This window comes from Prenolepis imparis, unplaced genomic scaffold (assembly GCF_030444845.1).
Source record: "Prenolepis imparis isolate NDT839.2.m4 unplaced genomic scaffold, iyPreImpa1.0 SCAF_3, whole genome shotgun sequence".
NCBI lineage: Eukaryota > Metazoa > Arthropoda > Insecta > Hymenoptera > Formicidae > Prenolepis > Prenolepis imparis.
Window position 1 is genome coordinate 7,389,220 of NW_028141161.1, and position 18,697 is coordinate 7,407,916.

Here is an 18,697-nt window from a genome sequence, read left to right on the forward strand (position 1 = left end):
ATTTTATATTTTTAGTTAATATACAAATTAATACAAACAGAGAGAGAAATAATGAGAGCAATGAGAATATGTTGTAATAAATTTTGTCGAACACTTTGACGTTGACCTTATCTAGGTCTTATCTCTAACCGATTTATAAATCACACGCACAATGCGACTTCTCGCCAAACTCGCGAAAAGGGGGATTATTGCTAATAATATCCAGTTTGCGCTCGTGCATGATGTTTTCATAAATCTGCATTCGTTGCGTCGAGAGCAGTTATGAAAAAAATAATCCTCGACTCTCTCTCTCTCTCTCTCTCTCTCTTGGAGCGCTTATATGTAGGGTTGCGTCCCGGGTGCAGCACTTCATTAAAACTTTTAAATTTTCCTTCGCTCTCATCGCGTTCGCGCGAGTGTAACTTGCGAAAAACTAGGGGGTGAAAGAGAGAGAGAGAGAGAGAGGAGAGTTTTTGCGCCCCCGCATGAATTTGTTGCCCCTTGGTCCCTTGAACGTCGTTACGTCAGTCGCGAGCGTTACATACCTTCCTCATGTAAGTTGTCTCTCGCTCTGAGAGAGAGAGAGAGAGAGAGAGAGAGAGAGAGAGAGAGAGAGAGAGAGAGAGAGAGAGAGAGAGAGAGAGAGAGAGAGAAGAAGAGTATTTTCTTTCACGTATAACATACGTAAACTGTGCAACTGTATACCTTGTTACAAACTACTACACAACGAGCTGCACGTGATAATCTGCGTCAGGTGGATGCAAAAATGTGACGGCGGATTGGATTTCTCCGTCACATCTTATCGCTGATTCTGGGGGAAACAAGATTTTATATTCTCGATTCTCTCTTGTCTTGTAGATTATATTTTTTTATGCGTGAAATGATGTCACAATAATAATTAGTCCTCTGTTTGCATTGTATCCTTTTCTAATAAAAATATGTAAAGTCGATAATCGCATAGTATATCGAATTGTTGTCGCTTTTCCGCGATGCTCATTGTCTGTCAAGATTGCATGTTATATTTGTAGTATCGAGCTGTCATCGCGAGGGTTTACAGTTTGACAGTTTGTCTAAAATAAAATTAAATAAAATAATATTATGTTTTAAATAATATGTTATAATACTTTAAACTCGATTAATATTTTTGACAGTTATCAGCTGATTACTATCAAAAAATATTAATCGCGGATAAAGTATTAAAACATATTATTTAAAACATATTATTATTTTATTTTATTTTATTTTGGACAAACTGTCAAATTGATAACCCTCGCGATGACAGCCTCTCGATGCTATGAATATAACGCAAAACGCAAATCGAGGCAGCTAATCAACATCGCAAAAAAGAGGCAACAATACTTGCGAGAATCAACTTAACATGCCTGTTTTAGGCAAGGACTAAAATAAGAAACAACACAAGCGCACGCTCAATTTTATGTTAAAAAGAATGATACAGAAATCAGCTGATAACTGTCAAATAATATTAATCAAATTTAAAGTATTTTAACATTTTATTTAAAACATATTATTATTTTAATTTTTACAACATAATATTATTTTAAAATTTAATTAGCAAATTAATATTTTAATCAGCTGATGTATGTAAAAAAATATTAATAAAGCGTTAATTTACTAATTAAATTTTAAAATAATAATATGTTAAAAATATTAAAATAATATATGTTGTAAATAATATGTTATAATGCCTTACTGCAATTAATATTTTTGACAAAAATCAGCTGATAACTGTCAAAAATTTTAATCGAGTTTAAAGTATTATAACATATTATATATAACATTATTATTTCAATTTTTATAACATATTTTTATTTTAAAATTTAATTAGCAAATTAACGCTTTAATCAGCTAATTTTTGTCAAAAAATATTAATCAAAATATTAATCAAGTTTAAACAAACTCTATATAAAAATATCATTCCTTTTTATATAAAATCGAGGAATAGCGCGCGCTTATGTTGTTCTAGTGATTTAATAAATCGGTTAGATAAGACCTAAGGCTAGATAAAGTCAACAAAATTTGGATTATAATTATTATTTTGATCATTTTGTTTAATTTGATTACTTGATTATTTTGATCATTTTGATTATTTTGATCATTTTGATCATTTTGATTATCTTGATCATTTTCATTATTCTGATTATTTCTATTGTTTGATTATTTTGATTGTTTTGATCATTTTCATTATTTTGATTATTCTAATTATTTTGATCATATTTATTGTTTTGATTGTTTCGATCATTATGATCATTTATATTTTATTATTTTAATCATTTTGATCACTTGATTATTTTGATTATTTTAACCATTTTCATTATTTTGATTGTATCGATCATTTTTATCATGTTTACATGTTAACCAACATTAAAATTTATGCGATTTACAACATTCTTGTCGTTCTCGTTTTTCTTTTTTTGTATATTGACAAAACAAAGTCAAAGTTAAAAGATTTTACCGGAGAAAAAAAGATTGTATTATTAATTACATTATTATATACTTTATGCAAGATTGTCATCTCGTGCGAAACGAAGGTGCACGAATATCTCTCTCCTCGCAGTCGAAAGATTAATCGCTCCTCTCATTGAGACTAACTGCGAGCGCGGGATCATGTCTCTACATGGCGACTGATCTGTATTTAGGGAGAAAGGGGTCAGTATTATTTCACTTATGTTAATCTCCCGGAGGATCCAAGAGCCGCCGATGTTATTAGGTTCCCGACGGGGTTGGACGTCTAATCGACCCAGGAATAATGTCGCGTTTGCCAGCAACTTTGTCCCAACAGAGAGAGAGAGAGAGAGAGAGAGAGAGAGAGAGAGAGAGAGAGAGAGAGAGAGAGAGAGAGAGAGAGAGAGAGAGAGAGAGAGAGAGAGAGAGAGAGAGAGAGAGAGAGAGAGAGAGAGAGAAGGGTCGCTTCGAGGGATATTCTAATCCGCCCCTGGGAGAGAGAGAGCTCTCCGTTTTGCGGAATCTGGCTTGTGAGGCAGAGGAAGCGTATGCGTCTCTTCTCCTCTTCAGTCTCTCTGTGTTCGTCGCGAAGCTAAACGCGCGAGGATAAACGATAGATCGTTTAGGGGGGATGAGGGAGGAAAACGATAATTCGACTGACTTCGAGTAACCTGGGGTGACTCGAGTCGCTCGGTGAGCGGTTATATGGGGGGAGAGGGGGATTCCACTTTCTTGATATCGTCCCTTCTCCCCTCGTCAGACGAGGCGACTACCGAAATTTCGTCCTAATCTCGATTTATGGCACCCGAGCAAATCATACATCGTGGCCCCCCAAAAGCCTCCCCCTTCCGCCCCCCAGGCGTTTCTCTACGAAAAGCCGACTGTATTTCCAAACTACTATGATCGGATGATGATTGCGTCTCTTCTTTGTCGTAAACATTTTTTTAACGCCGTATAAAGATACCTTCTGGCGTTCAGAGTCGTTTATCGCGATATTCATATGAGCAAGAAAAATTCGTACGGGGGAAGAAAATATATACATACGCGTGTCTCAAACGATAAGGTGTCTCGAATGATGGGGGGATGAGAGTTATTTCGTATTTCGTAAGGATTTTGAGAAAAAAAATTTCAACAGAGAAGGGGTTGCAGCCACCATCGAGCGAGTAAATATAAGGAGCAGCGGTATTTCCGGTTTGCGCCGGAAATTGTTGAATTATACATCCGTGCGAAACGTGCTTAACAACTGTCTGCCTCCGTAGGATCCGCGGACTTATCAATTTATCGTGTATTCCTTCGGAGGTTCCCCGGCGAGGAACTAGATTGCTTGGAATGTCGCCAGGTCGTCCAGCCGGAAAGAGAGACTCGCCGAGATACCCGGGAGCCTTTGTGAGAGAAAGTGGCGAAAAAGAATGCGCGGGTAGTGGACTCGAAGAAAGAGGAGGGGAAGGAATTGGACAGGAAGAGGGTGGACACAGGAAGGGAAGTAGCAGGAAGGAAGGAAGGAAGGAAGGAAGGAAGGAAGGAAGGAAGAGGCGAAGGCGAAGACCACGAAATATCTGTCAATCGCAAGAAGGCGAGGAGGACCAGCAGAGCCCCGGCAAAGTCGATTTAACGCCCGTTAAGGAAGCAATTCCTTTAAGAAGGACGAGCGCCGGCAGGGACAACGTAACCTCCTCCCCCAACCCCAACTTCCTCCCGTCCCCCAGGAGATCCTTGACCCTCGCCGAAGGACTTATGACCTTTCCGCGAGAGAATCGCTTCCGTTCGCCATTATCGGCGGACGAATAGAACATCAATAACCAATTCCGTAAGACTAATATCGCGAAAATTAGTTTTCCGAAAGTCCCTTCCTTCGTCCCCCTATCTCAGCGCTCGTAGAAGCTTCGTTAAAGGATCGCGGAACCGCTTCATAGCGACGTTCATGGTTCTCTTAATGTCCATCTTTCAGAGGGTGGAAGGGGAAAGACGAGCGATCGTGAATCTTTTTTTATCGTTATGCGATAGTCGTTATTTTTCTCCCATCCATTTTTCCCCCATTTTTCTAAGATTCAAATTATTGAACTCTGTCCTCGATAAAGATGCAATATCTCTGCAAATTAAGACTCACCATCATAATTGCAAGATGTATTGTGATAGGGTTCAAAGGACTTCAGGATTACAGGACACGTCGTCAAGGATGTAACCGGATGCAAATCTTTCGCGAGTCTTTCCAATGTGGCGTTGATGAATAAGGAATCGCGAGGTCGCTCGCTTTGTACCCTGCAACGAAATACAGAGAAAGAGAGATAGGAGTGACATAAAGACCTCGTCGGAAACTGAGTTTCATCAAGCACTAGCCCTCCCTCTCTCTCGCGCAATCTCGGCTCCTTTATATATTCGCTCTTATCAGGAACGCTGTTGAAGGGGATGGGGCGACACGCCCGAAGGAGGCCCGAAACAGGATTTTGCCTACCAAAGTTGACGGAGTATTCGCCATACATTATTCCAGGTCCTTTGTGTGCGCGTCGTGCCGTATCTGTTACGTTGTTCTCGCGCCTTTTTCATCTTTTCTTTGTCACCCCCGCCGGGGTCACACACAGACATACACATACATATATACACATACACAGTGCTTGGTAAAAAATCGACTATGAGCGTCTCTGCACATTTAATAAGTTATTCAGCTACATCTATAATTTAGCAATATATGTTGTGTTTATTTATTACAGTACATATATGAATTGACTTTAAAAAAGAAAAAGAAGCGACAGTTATAAAAACTGTTATACATTATTTGCAAAATAATATTATTTTAATCTACAAAAATAATGATATTAAAAAAATTGCGTCAATTAAAAGTATAAATTTTTAAAAATATTAATTAAAAAATAATATTAAATTCAATTACAAATTAATAGAAAAATTAAAAATTAGAATTTCATATAAAAAATTAAAAATTTTGAATTGAAAAAACTTGGCGCTGTTGAAGTAAACACTATGCTACAATTAATATATTTTTTAGTTTTATTTGCTTGTTATTTACGTTTTTAATTATGTGCATAAATTATAAAGAATTGTTTAAAATAACTCTATATCTTTTAATTATTTTAAATTATGTTGAAAGTTATAATTTTTTATAATAATATTTACACAATTAAATAAATTTTTATGCAACATTTAATTATTTGAAATAGAAACACAAAGTACCTATATTATTTATTTAATTAAAGAATAGTATTTGTAATCAATTTTCCTTTTATACTTTTTATATGATTTTTTCATGTGACTTTTAATTAATAATAAATTAATGTCAAAGATTTGCTTCATACACATTTATGACATTACGTCTCTTTACGATAAAACTTTATAATAAATGTATATATTTATGCTGTTTTATACGTAAAGGTAAACAATAATGTTGGAAACTTCGGGATCAAAATTGAAATACGACGTGTTGTAAAGAAAAGAACAAATAAATTTAGACCGTTGAATTTAACCGAACGTGTTATCTCTCTCAAGCATATGATGTCAACACGGCAAAATCGTATAAGAAATAATAAAAAAAAAAAAAAAACAAACACCGCAGACATTTCTGTTTCAAGGGGATCGAAAGCACTCGACGTCTTTCAGTCGAGATCCAAACATTGACAGTTATAGTCCGATTATATATTGTGTGCTGGTAAGATTTCAATTTCACATGGTGAGAGAGAAAGATATTTGTTTAATTTACACTCAACATTCTAATCTACAAAAATAATTATTTATCAATATAATAAAAACATGTCTTTTATAAATAGCAACTCTCATCAAAGAGTCGTTTACGAGATTGCTTTATTTTTGTTTTTTGTTTTGCTTAGCTATAAAGTTATATAGTTTTATTAATAAAACATATAATTTTATAGCTAAGCAAAACAAAAAACAAAAATAAAATAATCGCGAACGACTCTTTGATGAGAGCCACTATTTATAAAAGACATGTTTTTATTATATTGATAAATAATTATTTTTGCATGTTAGAATGTTTGAGTGTAAATTGAACAAAATATCTTTCTCTCTCTGAGTTTATGCTACATTTTGATATCACAAGAAATACCTACAAACTCGATAAATTTATTATAGTTAGCGTAAATTTATTGTAAGAATATTGGAACGCTGAATAGATGTATGTATGTACAATTATTACATTCACAGGTATTAGAATATTAATTTTCTAAACAAGCACATTGTATTTATTACTTAATTCTTAGGAATTATTTTGTTCGATTGTTTTATGTTTTAATTTATAATAATAATTAATTAAATGTATATGCGTGAAAGAGTTTAGATTACAAATAATCATTAGATTATATGTATTATTTTGTATTTTTAATATATTTAGGAATAAATTATTGAAACAAAACATTAATTGTGCAGTAAGATAGTGATATATTTTTTATTAAATATTTTTCTTTAATTAAATAAAAGCTTGCGCCCCAAAATAATTGATTTAGCGTTAAAAGTTACACGAAATTATATGACTTTAGATGTTAAGTTATATAATTAGTTATAGTCGCATCTCGTTGTTTGCACATGATTTCGCGAGAGACACTATACTGTGTCTCTTGATATACAGAGTGTCGGTATATTGAGCGAGTGGCATCACACAAACATATACAAACAAAAGCTGATCGATCTCAATAAATGTCAGTCGTCCATATGTCACCGCGTTCAGATAAATTTGCAGTAATAGATAGACAGATAATAATAGATAGACAGTTGTCAAACTTTGTAAATATTTTTAATAAAAAAAAAAAAAGAAAAAAGAAAGCTCCAAGAATCCTAATCGCTTCGTAATCACGTCAAAATCTTATTGTAGCTTCTCGTGTAAGTTTAGTTTTGATTTGATCAAGACCTACCTAAAGTGTCTATTATATTCCTCTGAAAGAAATAGAGAGAGAGAGAGAGAAAGATAGATCTACATGGATATAAATTTTCTTAAATCATTGAACATTGAAACGAAACAGGTAAGTTTATCATTTCCAATATTTGATTACGATATACAATTTTTTTTCCATTTTTAACCTAGTTACATAATTCTTCATTCGCAAAGGCTCGCTCGTCGGAAAGAGAGACCAAATTTGCCATCTGAATTCTTATTCGTCGAGTTACGGAAACGGATATGAAGAGGGGGACCAAGTGTATCGCGCAGACCATTAATCTGTCAAATCCGAAAACATGTGTGAGGCCGAAGGTTCAGAGGCTCGTCAGTGCAGATGCGGATTCTCGTTCTGATTCTGATCGCGTAACCGATTACTGGATCGCCAGACCGGTGGCGGTTAAAGTTTGCTCGCGGAAAGACATGCAACAAAAGTGCCCGCCAAAGGTGTATGAGACAAAATCATTAAATTTTATTTTAATATTAAACTTTAATAGGCTAGACGCGGATGATAGGTGTCAGTTTCAAGAAAGAATTAATTTTCCTTGAGACTGCTTGATTGTGCACAGAGTACAAGTTTTGGTACAATACCAAGAAATTAAATAAATGTTAATTCGAGATTTTATTTCCTTAATAAACCCCTTTGTCTCTCCTAAAAAGAATGTAGGCGAGAAATAGGATCATTACAATTTTTAAAGATTTAATCAATTTTATAATATATCATAACATGTTTAAAACAAATTTCGTTCTTATTTTTACCTAAATTTTCTTACATTTATTTTAAAGGATTTTCATAGGATTTATTTTATTTTAAATAATTATACATTAAAGATGTTAGATTGAAAACTGAGTAGAGGAACAAAAAATTGACTCGAAAAATATAGAGATACCATTTTGTCTCTTTCTCTTTCTCTCTCTTTCTCTCTATCGATTTTAAAGATATTTAAACAATAATATTCAGAAATTTTTTGATTCGTAGCGGATACAAGGCATGTATATTCTGCGTGAATTGCATTCAATTTCGAGTTAAATCATGTGGCTTGTCGAGCCTCGCACGATATTGACACGCCGTGTAACGAGATGATGGTGTTCGAGCACCTGTACGGAATTGGTTAGTCGATACGTAGTTGCGTTTACCTGGAATTAGCTCGACAGTCGATGTACACTGCTACAGCGACTATCGATGGGTCTCTAATGGAGGAGGACGGTCGCCAAGCTCTCTCCTAACTGTTAGGGACATCGTCTAGGTCTTGGAACAGGGAAAGAGAGAGGGAGAGATGTCAAGCACGATGACGTGTAGCTAACGAAAGACTCGACGTATTTGTCTTCGTCATCGTCGATATTCGATTCGTGATTCGATGAGTGTGCGATCATATTAACCCCTCTGTCAATGTATGATTTTTCACCATTTCATCAATCTATGGGTGTCAATTGAGTATCAATTGAGTGTTTTCGACACATTACACTGCGATAATTTTTTTATATCAGCTGCTGGATATTGAATATTTTTTTCTTTAATTATATTTTATGAGATTTTCGAATACAAAGATCCTTTTTATTTTTGTTTCGAGCGGAGAAAAATTCCGACACATTTCTAACATTTATTTAAATTTGTTTTGGGTACTCATTCATTGACAGGAGAGTTAATATAATAGTAGAATTAAGTAGAGTTAAAAATATTAATGAATTTCTTTTTCCTTAATCTTTGTCAAAATTGATGCGGCACGCAGTAAACATCTTGAAACCACATCTTAAAACATGCAGCAGAAAGAAAAACAGTTGATATTTAATTTACATCGTTCTTTATTATTATGCACCATTTTCTGTTGCGCGATTTGGCGAAATTAAATTGTCGAATATATATAGAGATCTCTCTTTTTCCCTATCCGTAAAATTTGACTCTAGCTCTTCAAAAATTCTATAGAGATCTCGATTAACCCTTCTGTCAATGCATAATTTTTCCTTTTTTATCAATATATGGATACTCGGGTACCAACTGTGTGTTTTCGAATCATTGCATTGTAATAATTTTTTTATAGCAGCTGCTGGATCGAACATTCTTTTCTTTAATTATATTTTAGGAGATTCCGAATACAAAAACCCTTTGTATTTTGTTTTGGGCAGAGAAAAGTTGATTTTTAACATTTAAAGGTCCTTTGAATACCCGTTCGTTGACAGAAGGGTTAAAGAGGAGTTGATGAACATTAGAATTAATCAACGGCCGAGTATTTATTAATTCCTCTCTTGCTTGAAAATCTTAAATAAAGTAATCTCGATGCAGATTTGCGCAGCCTGTCCTGTTGAGAAGCCTCTATCGAGTAGCCAACGACTATGCGGGATCGCGATGTTCTTTCTGAAGGGTGCCATCGCCGCCGGTCTTGTTTATTGGACCTGGACGGAGGGTCTCTGGAGCGACAGCAGCGAGACGGAGGATCTGTATTGCAGAATAATGAGCACAATTTTTCCCACCGATCAACCGGTAAATAAATGTATTTTTTTTTTAAATTTAAAATTACATCCTCTCTCTCTCCTCTCTCCCTCGAGAGATAGAGTCGAAACGCTTTTTATCCGCATCTCCGCAGGTAGGGCTGCCGCATCTGGAGGGAATAAGATACTCGATGTCAGAAGCGTACAATCGCGCGCTGGTGAAATGCATGGATATTATCGTCGGTGTACCGTTGGAGATGCATCGGAAGCTGCGAGATCTCTTATTCCCGTGCGACGTAACCGGAGGAACGGAAGAGGCGGAAGAACGCGAGGCGCATCTCACCAGCTGACAAGAGAGAGAGAGAGAGAGAGAGAGAGAGAGAGAGAGGGAGCTCGCGCGCAGATATGATTTTTCAAATTGTGTCAATATTTAAGATATTACACCGCGCCGCGGGTCGTATTACGGGTATTTTTCCTTCTCCGGAGAAGCTTTTCCGCGTACAAAGCTTTCGCGTGTAATCCCGAGATTACGTGAAATTTTCAAGCAAACGTGAATTATTATTATTATTATTATGAGATCGAAAAGAAAAAAAAGAAAAAGAATTTCTTTAAAGCAAGCGTACTCGATTCGCGTCGCGCGGTTGCTATTAAAAATATTTTATATAAGGTTCCTTTTTTTTTCTTTGCTCTTCCACACACCGCGAATACGTTAAGGGAAGGATTAAAATTCCGCGCGGCATCTTTTCCATTTTTTCCCCCGGTTATGCGAAGAGCACACAAGGGAGCTCGTGGAGCGTGCATCTCAAGCGATTTTTATGGTCGGTCTGTCTATTGCCGTAAAACCTTGAATAAAATCGGAATAAAAACTACATCCGGCGCTACGTTATACCTTCTTCTTCGCTGCAGTGCTTTTAATGCAAACGCGCGAATTTCGCCGTATGTATTTTACACGTACATAGCGCGTAATGTATATCGTAATGATAAATGTGTCGAGAGAATCATTAAGAAAAATATATACATGTATATTGTTCAATTATATAATTATGTTATATTGTTGAAATATAATTTGTGCAGAAAATGAAAGATGTTTAGTTTCTTATTGAAAGTGCGTTATTATATAAAATAATTAATAAGGGAGTCATCATTATATAAAATAATTATTAAGAGCGTCATTAATTACATTTTTTATTAATTGAAAATGTCATTCATTGAAGCAGTGACTCAAGATTTCATCTAAATTATTGAGTTTCGCGGATTTTCAGTGAAAACACTCACACTTTGCTCTTCCAGCTTATGTCGTAATAAGAGTTCACTAAAAAATCAATAATAATCGTATGTATTTGCAAAATGTATTTTTTAAAACTTTTTCTATATATTTTTTATTTTTTGGAGAAGATTTCATACACGTATATTTGAAATAAAACACATAATTAATATTCCAAAATTCCAAAATTTATATATGCATATATGTATATCGTTTTTTTATTCTTAAGATATATGATAAATTCTAAAAATGAACAAGACTCTCTTTTGATCAAAAACTCAGATAATCTTTTGATCAAAAAGTAAATATTTCAAGCATTTTCAGTGAAACACCCACACTTTTCTCCTCCATCTCATGTTCCACTAAGAATAAACAGCAATAAATGTACAGAAAATGAAAGATATTTATTTTTTTGTTAATTAAAAGTGCGCCATTATATAAAATAATTATTAAGAGCATTATTAATTAAATTTTTTATTAATTGAAAATGTCATTTATTGAAACAATGACACAAGATTTCATTCAAAATCATTAAGTTCGCGGATTTTCACTCACAGTTTGCTCCGCCAGCTTATGCCCTAGTGAGATTTCACTGAAAAATTAGTAATAATCGTATACATATATTTGCAAAATATATTTTTTAAAGCTTTTTCTATATATTTTCTATTTTTTGGAGAAGATCCCATACATATACCTACATATATCTGGAATAAAACACATAACTAATATTTAATGTGTATATATATATATATATATATATTGTATTATACTTTTTTATTTTAAGATATGATAAATTCTAAAAATGAACAAGACTCTTTTGATCAAAAACTCAGATAATCTCTTGATCAAAAACTCTGAATATTTCAAGTATTTTCAGTGAAACACTCACACTTTGCTCCTCCATCTCATGTCCTACTAAGAAAAATCAGCACTAATCATATATATTTTTTATTTATTTTTGGGAAAATACTTCAAACACATCTAATGTGAAAAACATAACTAATATTCAAAAATTCAAATTTATATATATATATATATATATATATATATATCATGCTTTTTTTATTCTAAGGATATGATAAATCCATACACAAAATAAACAAGACACTTGATCAAAAATTCAGATACTTCTTTAAAAATATATTGCTATATGTAACTTTATCTCATATATAATATTATAATATTTTTTAAAGCTTTTACTATTTATTTTCTATAAATTATCTATATTTTCTATAATATATAAAGACGTATTTTTTTAAAAATATCACTGGTTACAATAAACCATTATCACTGATTTTTTCACTGAAATTTGTCATATTTACAACTGAGACCATCAGTGACTATATTCGCTAATTTTCGGTGATAATTCATCGATTTCATTTAAGAGAGTACGTTTAGCGCATTTGTAATACCTTAAAACTTACGTGCAACCGAGTCTTCTCCTCTTCAGGGCATCGCAGCAGGAATTTCTCAAAGCCGTCGCTCCGAGGGTTGACTCCTCACGTGCTGAGTATTCCTTTTTCGTCGAACCGGAAGGAAGTTTCGGCCCCCATTTTTCAGGCACGTCTATCTTTTTGCGGCACGTGAGCGTCGTTTGTCAAGGCGCTTATTTTACTTTACAAGCGCGCTCTTCTCCTCTCTCTCTCTTTCTCTTTCTCTCTCTCTCCTGAGGATATCCCATATATAGATAGAGTACACACTATCAAAAAATAAAAGTTTTTCTTTTTTTTTTCTTGTTCTTTAACAGAGTTTCTGGAAGAAACTCTTCATGCATCTTTTCTCGAGACATCCCGTTGTTTAATATGTCAATGTATTGTGCTGTATCTTGATTTTTCGCGCAAAAAATTTGGATATTCTGTTATCGTTAAATCTAATATTCGCATTTTTGTAATGGAACACTCGAAGAGAAATTTTGAATTGACACGAGAGAAATTTTCTTAGCAATGAAGCGTGTCTTTCCGGTTTTTGATGTAAACAAAAGGATCAATGTCTACGTATGTAATGTAAATATTACAAAATTGCAATATCTACACGTAATTGAAGCTCCTGGTACCTTGCCGACCATGTCGGAATCGTGACGTCAGAGGCGAGAAAACACACGCTAAAAATTCTTAGATGCCATTTCTAAATAAAAACATATTTGCATAAAATAACACTTAAGATCTCTTTAATACACTTGTAAAAAACGCCGAAAACTATCCTTTTCCCTTTATAATCAATCAACAGCTGTAAAATGTAATATTATGAGGCCCAGTCCGTCTGGTCTTTGCACATGCGCAGGCATTCCGCATGTCAAAGTCTGATATCTCGATCATTTTACAATTGTTGATTGACTGTCAAGAGAAAAGAATAGTTTTCGGCGTTTAGAAGTGTATTAAAAAGATCTTAAGTGTTATTTTATGCAAATATGTTTTTATTTAGAAATGGCATCTAAGAAATCTCAACGTGTTATTTCTCGCCTCTGACGTCACGATTCCAATATGGCCGCGGTGAGCACCCAGGAGCCTTAAAATATCACAAAATTATTAAATTATGTTTACACGAAAGAATTAATAAACAGCGAACGCACGTCATGAAATGAGAAACTTTGGCAAAGGAAAATAAATGCTTATCCTTCGACAGGAAATAATTTATACTTATATAGGACACTTTGTATATCGATAAAATAAATACGAGACATTCGGACAATTAAACAGTTTATTCAGATCAAAACATGGTGTTATGTATATACATACGACTTTAGTTAAACGATATGTGGGGGGGGGGGGAGAAGGGGGTCTGATATGAAATCACCTATACAGTGAACTTGAGGTTCGACGACGTCGAAATCGATTTACATGGACTCTGTGTCGCGTCGTTACGTACAGCTGATTATGTACAATTGTTACTCACTATTATTATTTCCTTGTGTTCGCTCTTTCCGTTTTTTTTTTTTTTATATTTTTTGCATTTGATTGTGTGGCCGGGTTACGTCGACCCGAGAACTCACTCTCGGGTTATCTGCGATACCTACTTTTGGCGATCTTTCTCGCACACACACGGGTGTGTGTATTTATACATATATATGTTATGTGTGTGTGTTAATATCCCCGATGTTCCCCGTTTTACAAAATGAATAGGCAGTAGAGTGCTTTGTCTTATTTCTAATTTCCTCGATCCGCTTTAATATGTTTGTATCTCTCTCATTCATTCCGGAACATTTGGATTCTCTCTCTCTCTCTCTCTCTCACGGACGTAAAAGATATGTGTGCATCATCGTCGAAAAACGCAGGGGGGTACAAGGGGGCGAAAATTTAAAATCGTGAATAACATCGAGCGCAAAATAATTTCAATGACGTAACTCTTCTTCAAAGTGTAACATTAATTAAATTAATTAAACGACGGGGGGAGGGAAAAGGGGGCGCTCGATAATTATCTTGAAAACTTGAACGTTCGTCAACTTATCTCTTATATAGACTCTCTCGTGATAATAATATATATTATATACAGCGATGCGCATCATCTAACGAGCAATCATCATCATATCATCTCGTGTGTTTGTTTGTGTGTGTGTGTGTGTGTGTATGATACTTGATCGTTATCGTTTGTTTTTTTGTTTACACATCGAAAATATTAATTCCCGGCGCCGTCCGATTCCTCGCTCTTATTTTTTTTCCGTATTTTCTTTCTTTTTTCGTTCGTTCGTTCGTTTATACACATTACAGGAGTATCTATCGATCATTTTCTCGACGCGAGAGAACTTTTCACGAGCACACAAAGTTTGCATTACATCATTTCCATTACAGGGATATGCTTTTCGTGTTCGTTAATTAGGTTCTCGCGCGTGAAAAGTTTCACGACCTTTTTCCGCCAAGTGTCACACGGGGAAGACCAATTTTTGCAAACATCCTTACATAAGTGAAGCTCCCTTCACGCGTGCATAGAAATTCGTGGACGTCACCTATGTCCCTTTTTCTCTTCTTTCTCTCTTCTCGCGAATCAAATCGCGAATAACGAATCGATAAAGAACTCGTTAAACTATGTATATATTTACACACGCGCACACATACATACACACACACACACACACACACACATGCGTCATCCGGGATAAGAGTATTTCGATGAAAACGCTTGAGAATATTTGATAATCTCATAAGAGTCATCCGACGTTTACGGGAATACAGAAAACTCATATCAGCGGTAGAAAAATTTACAAATGTTCTATCACACATACATACACACACACATACTATAGAACAATAGAGTATAACACGTGCCTGGTTTTTGCTTTTCTAAGAATCGTTTCGTTTTTGTACATTACGCGGTTCGGCATATTCATCCTCCAGATAAGGGGGAAAAAAAAGGGAGAGTTGCGTCTTCTCGGTCTTAATTTAACCCTTCTGTCAATGAATGATGGGTAACCCGGGTATTCAAAGCAATTTTAAATGTTAAAAATGTGTCGGGACTTTTCTCCGAAACAAAATCCAAAAAGTCTTCGTTCGATGCCCAGCAGTTGTTATAAAAAAAATTGTCGCAATGCAATGTGTCAAAAAAAAGTTGGTACCCGGGTACCCAAACATTGATGGAAAGGTGAAAAATGATGCATCGACAGAAGGATGTTTCAATGTTGCTGCGTATCTTGTCGATGATTCATGAGTATTTTTGAGGAAAAGGGTGAAAGGGAGGAGGTGGGAAGATTGTTTGAAATTTCATGGCATCGCGATTCGCGCAAGTTCGATATCGCGATAGAGCGAAGAAGTTGTGTGCCCGGAAATATCGAATTCGGAATTTAAACGGGATATATTTGACGCCCTTCGGTGTCTCTCTCCGCCCTGTCCTTCCTTTCTTTTCCTTTTGTTATCGCGATATCGGAACCGATCGTTCAACCTTAAAACTGCATTTCACGCCTTCGAAACTACACACAGGGCCAAAGTAGCATCGGGCATTTCCTCCCTTTCTCCTCGTATTCCTTCCCCCCCCCCGACCTTCCCTTCCGGTATATTTTCGCGCGGTTCCTCCATTCGTCTTCATTCGAGCCATCGGAAAAGGGGTTCGTTCGAGAGCCTCTTATCTTTTCTCGTGTTTCACGGCCTGATGCTTCCGGACCAACGTCTCGTCGCTGGGATTCGGATTTATTTAAGGACGCCGCGAGAGATGCTAACAAGTTCGTGGAGAGATAGCGAAAAGAGGTGAGAGAGGTAGCGGACAAAAGATTAATGTGTTCTGGGGAGGGGGGAAATCATACCTTTAAAACGGAGAAATATATACAACGAAATATATAAATTAGCTAAAAATAAGAAGAGGAAAAAATAATCAATTACTCATTTATTTAAAAAAAACACATCTACAAATTATATATAAAATTAGAGTAAAGAGGAGGGGTTCAGATGCTTTTCATGTTTGCGTAACAAAAATCATATCTGCGAAAAAATTGAAGAGTCGTTTCCGGAAAACGTATTTTCTTTCAATTCAATGTACCAACTGAATTTCGAGGTAGCTCTCTATCTCACAAAATTTCGGTTCTCCTTTCATTCAATTCGCGGCTCGATTCTTCTATAACGCTGCAACAAGAGTAAACGAACTCCGTCGAAGAAATATTCGATAAGACACCGTCGAAGATCATTTAATTTGAGACAAAGAAAAAAAAAAGGGAGAACAAAGACGATTAAGTCGACGACCGAGGGACGACAGAATGTTAGAACTTCGCGATATTCCTTCCTCCGAGGCGGCATAGAGCGGGGATGAAAGTTTGCGAAAAGTTTTCGGTTGACTTCTCCGCATACTTTCGCTCGCTTTGCCCTGTAAAAGGAAAATTAATCGATCGTCAAAACAATATTGGCTCGTATCGTTCATATATGGTGCCCCTCTGATCTCACGTTGACCACATTTCCGCGACAAACAAAAGTTACGAGTACTCTGGATGGATTCCAGCTCGCGTGGAAATCAATCGTTCGTTCGCGAGACACGTAATAATGCGGGATCCGCGACACGTAACCCCACGTGGCCTGCTATTGATCGCCGCTGGTGGAAACCCCATCGTCTCCAACTACCAGCACGAGTTTCGCCGAGTTTCGATCGAGCACCGTAACCATATATATCGTAAACACACGTTAAAGCTAAACAGACGGCTGTCACGAAAACGGACAAGGTAAACGTCTCCTCGACAGGGCCTTCTCTCTCTCTCTCTCTCTCTCTCTCTCTCTCTCTCTCTCTCTCTCTCTCTCTCTCTCTCTCTCTCTCTCTCTCTCTCTCTCTCTCTCTCTCTCTCTCTCTCTCTCTCTGTAAAATTGCTCTTGGATACTTGGATGACAAGTGTTTTTTCGAGCTCGCCGGGGTCTCTTACATTCTTCTAGATAGAACGCTAGGGTGAGGATGACGAGGACGAAGACGAGGGTGAGACCATCGCGTCAGCCTTCTAGACGCAACTCTCCGGCAGTCTGTTGGCCATCAGTCTTCGCTTGATCGCCTCTCCGTCCAGGCACTCGCCGGCGACGATGACACCCTGACCTCCACCCACGACGACGCCCTGGGCGCCACCGATGACGACGCCCTGGCCGGCGCCCATCATCAGCCCCGTCACCGGCATCCCCGGCAGACTCGGTATCGTGCTCCTGGACGGTAGCCTCAGCTCCGTCGGCCTCCCCGTGAACTTGTGGCAGAGCTCGTCTATGCTTGGTGTAGGTCCAGGCGTGACCCAGTGTCCCGGGGGATAACCGCCCGGGTAACTCGGCGGGCTGACCTCCACGAGATTACCCTCTGAAACACCGAAGCAGAAGGGGTCTCTGTCGGGAGCTGCCGAATGCGAGAATAAATGCGAAAATAAAGAGAGCGTCCCCTTCCTGTGGTTCATCCCTTACTTTTCCTCCGTTTCTTTACTTTAAATGTCGCGACGAGAATAGGACAAAGTTGGTGTTTTTCTATGATAAGCAAGTTTGAAGAGCAAAGTGCGATTAATTCCTTTACTGATGCTTTTCTAAAGCTCGCTTCGTAAGACAATAATATACAGGTGACAAACAACAGGACAAAACATTTTGACAGCTTGTTCAAGAAGTTATTGTAAGAATGTTGTATAAAAATATGAGTCCTATTTTAAACTTGCGATCGAACTCGAGGAGCACATTTTGAGCACTTGTTATGACTCTATGCATTGGATTGTTAATTTATAAATAGAAATAAAAACTTTGATTAATAAAGTTTTGATTTCTTGTAGTTTTATAACTAATTGAAATATGACTTATATTAATATAACATTTTTAACTTAAAATGATCTCCCGAGTTTTTTTACACTCGTTGTAGATCACCTATATTTTGCAACATAATACTATTTATAATGTTAAATGTGATATAGACAACATGTGAAGAAGTAAAATACATAGAGACATTAGGACACATAACACAAATAGAATTCTGTCTTGAATTTTTGTCACGAATCATAGATGGTTTAATAAAGCGAGTTTTAAGAATAAAAATAATTATAGACCCAAGAGAAGTAGCTAAATATCTGCAGTCTATAAATTTATTAGAAAAAATGTTATTAGAAATTTATTAAAAATTTTGACAAATGGGTCACATTATCTTTATCGAGACAAAAATTGTTCTAATCAAGTTTTTAGTTACCCTGCTTGAACAAATCATGTATCATCTCTCTCTCTCTCTCTCTTTCTCTGTCAAAGCCCTAAATGGGGTGA

The 18,697-nt window shown here is 36.1% G+C and overlaps 2 protein-coding genes across 5 annotated transcripts in view; one reads left to right on the forward strand and one right to left on the reverse strand.

Annotated features, from left to right (window-relative positions):
• Positions 1-6,952: 6,952 nt before the first annotated feature.
• On the forward strand, positions 6,953-10,137 carry LOC145933740 (uncharacterized). The gene is made up of 4 exons (XM_083033729.1): positions 6,953-7,424; positions 7,511-7,783; positions 9,618-9,815; positions 9,919-10,137. Exons 2-4 carry the CDS (start codon positions 7,580-7,582, stop codon positions 10,111-10,113), a joined length of 597 nt encoding a protein of 198 aa, XP_082889855.1. The 5' UTR covers positions 6,953-7,424; positions 7,511-7,579; the 3' UTR covers positions 10,114-10,137.
• Positions 10,138-13,706: 3,569 nt separating this feature from the next.
• LOC145934366 (kin of IRRE-like protein 1) overlaps positions 13,707-18,697 on the reverse strand; it is a 506,904-nt gene continuing 501,913 nt past the window's right edge. For all 4 annotated transcript variants that reach the window (XM_083034727.1, XM_083034729.1, XM_083034728.1 and 1 more), the window contains one exon: positions 13,707-17,765. In XM_083034727.1, the coding sequence (XP_082890853.1) occupies positions 17,425-17,765 (341 nt within the window). In that variant the 3' untranslated portion in view covers positions 13,707-17,424. The remainder of the gene's footprint in view (positions 17,766-18,697) is intronic.

Excerpts from the sequence above, each read along its gene's own strand:
- LOC145933740 (XM_083033729.1), top strand. The coding sequence starts at position 7,580 with ATGAAGAGGGGGACCAAGTGTATCGCGCAGACCATTAATCTGTCAAAT. Across the intron at positions 7,784-9,617 it reads AACAAAAGTGCCCGCCAAAG|ATTTGCGCAGCCTGTCCTGT; the intron begins GTGTATGAGACA and ends ATCTCGATGCAG. Across the intron at positions 9,816-9,918 it reads TTTTTCCCACCGATCAACCG|GTAGGGCTGCCGCATCTGGA; the intron begins GTAAATAAATGT and ends GCATCTCCGCAG.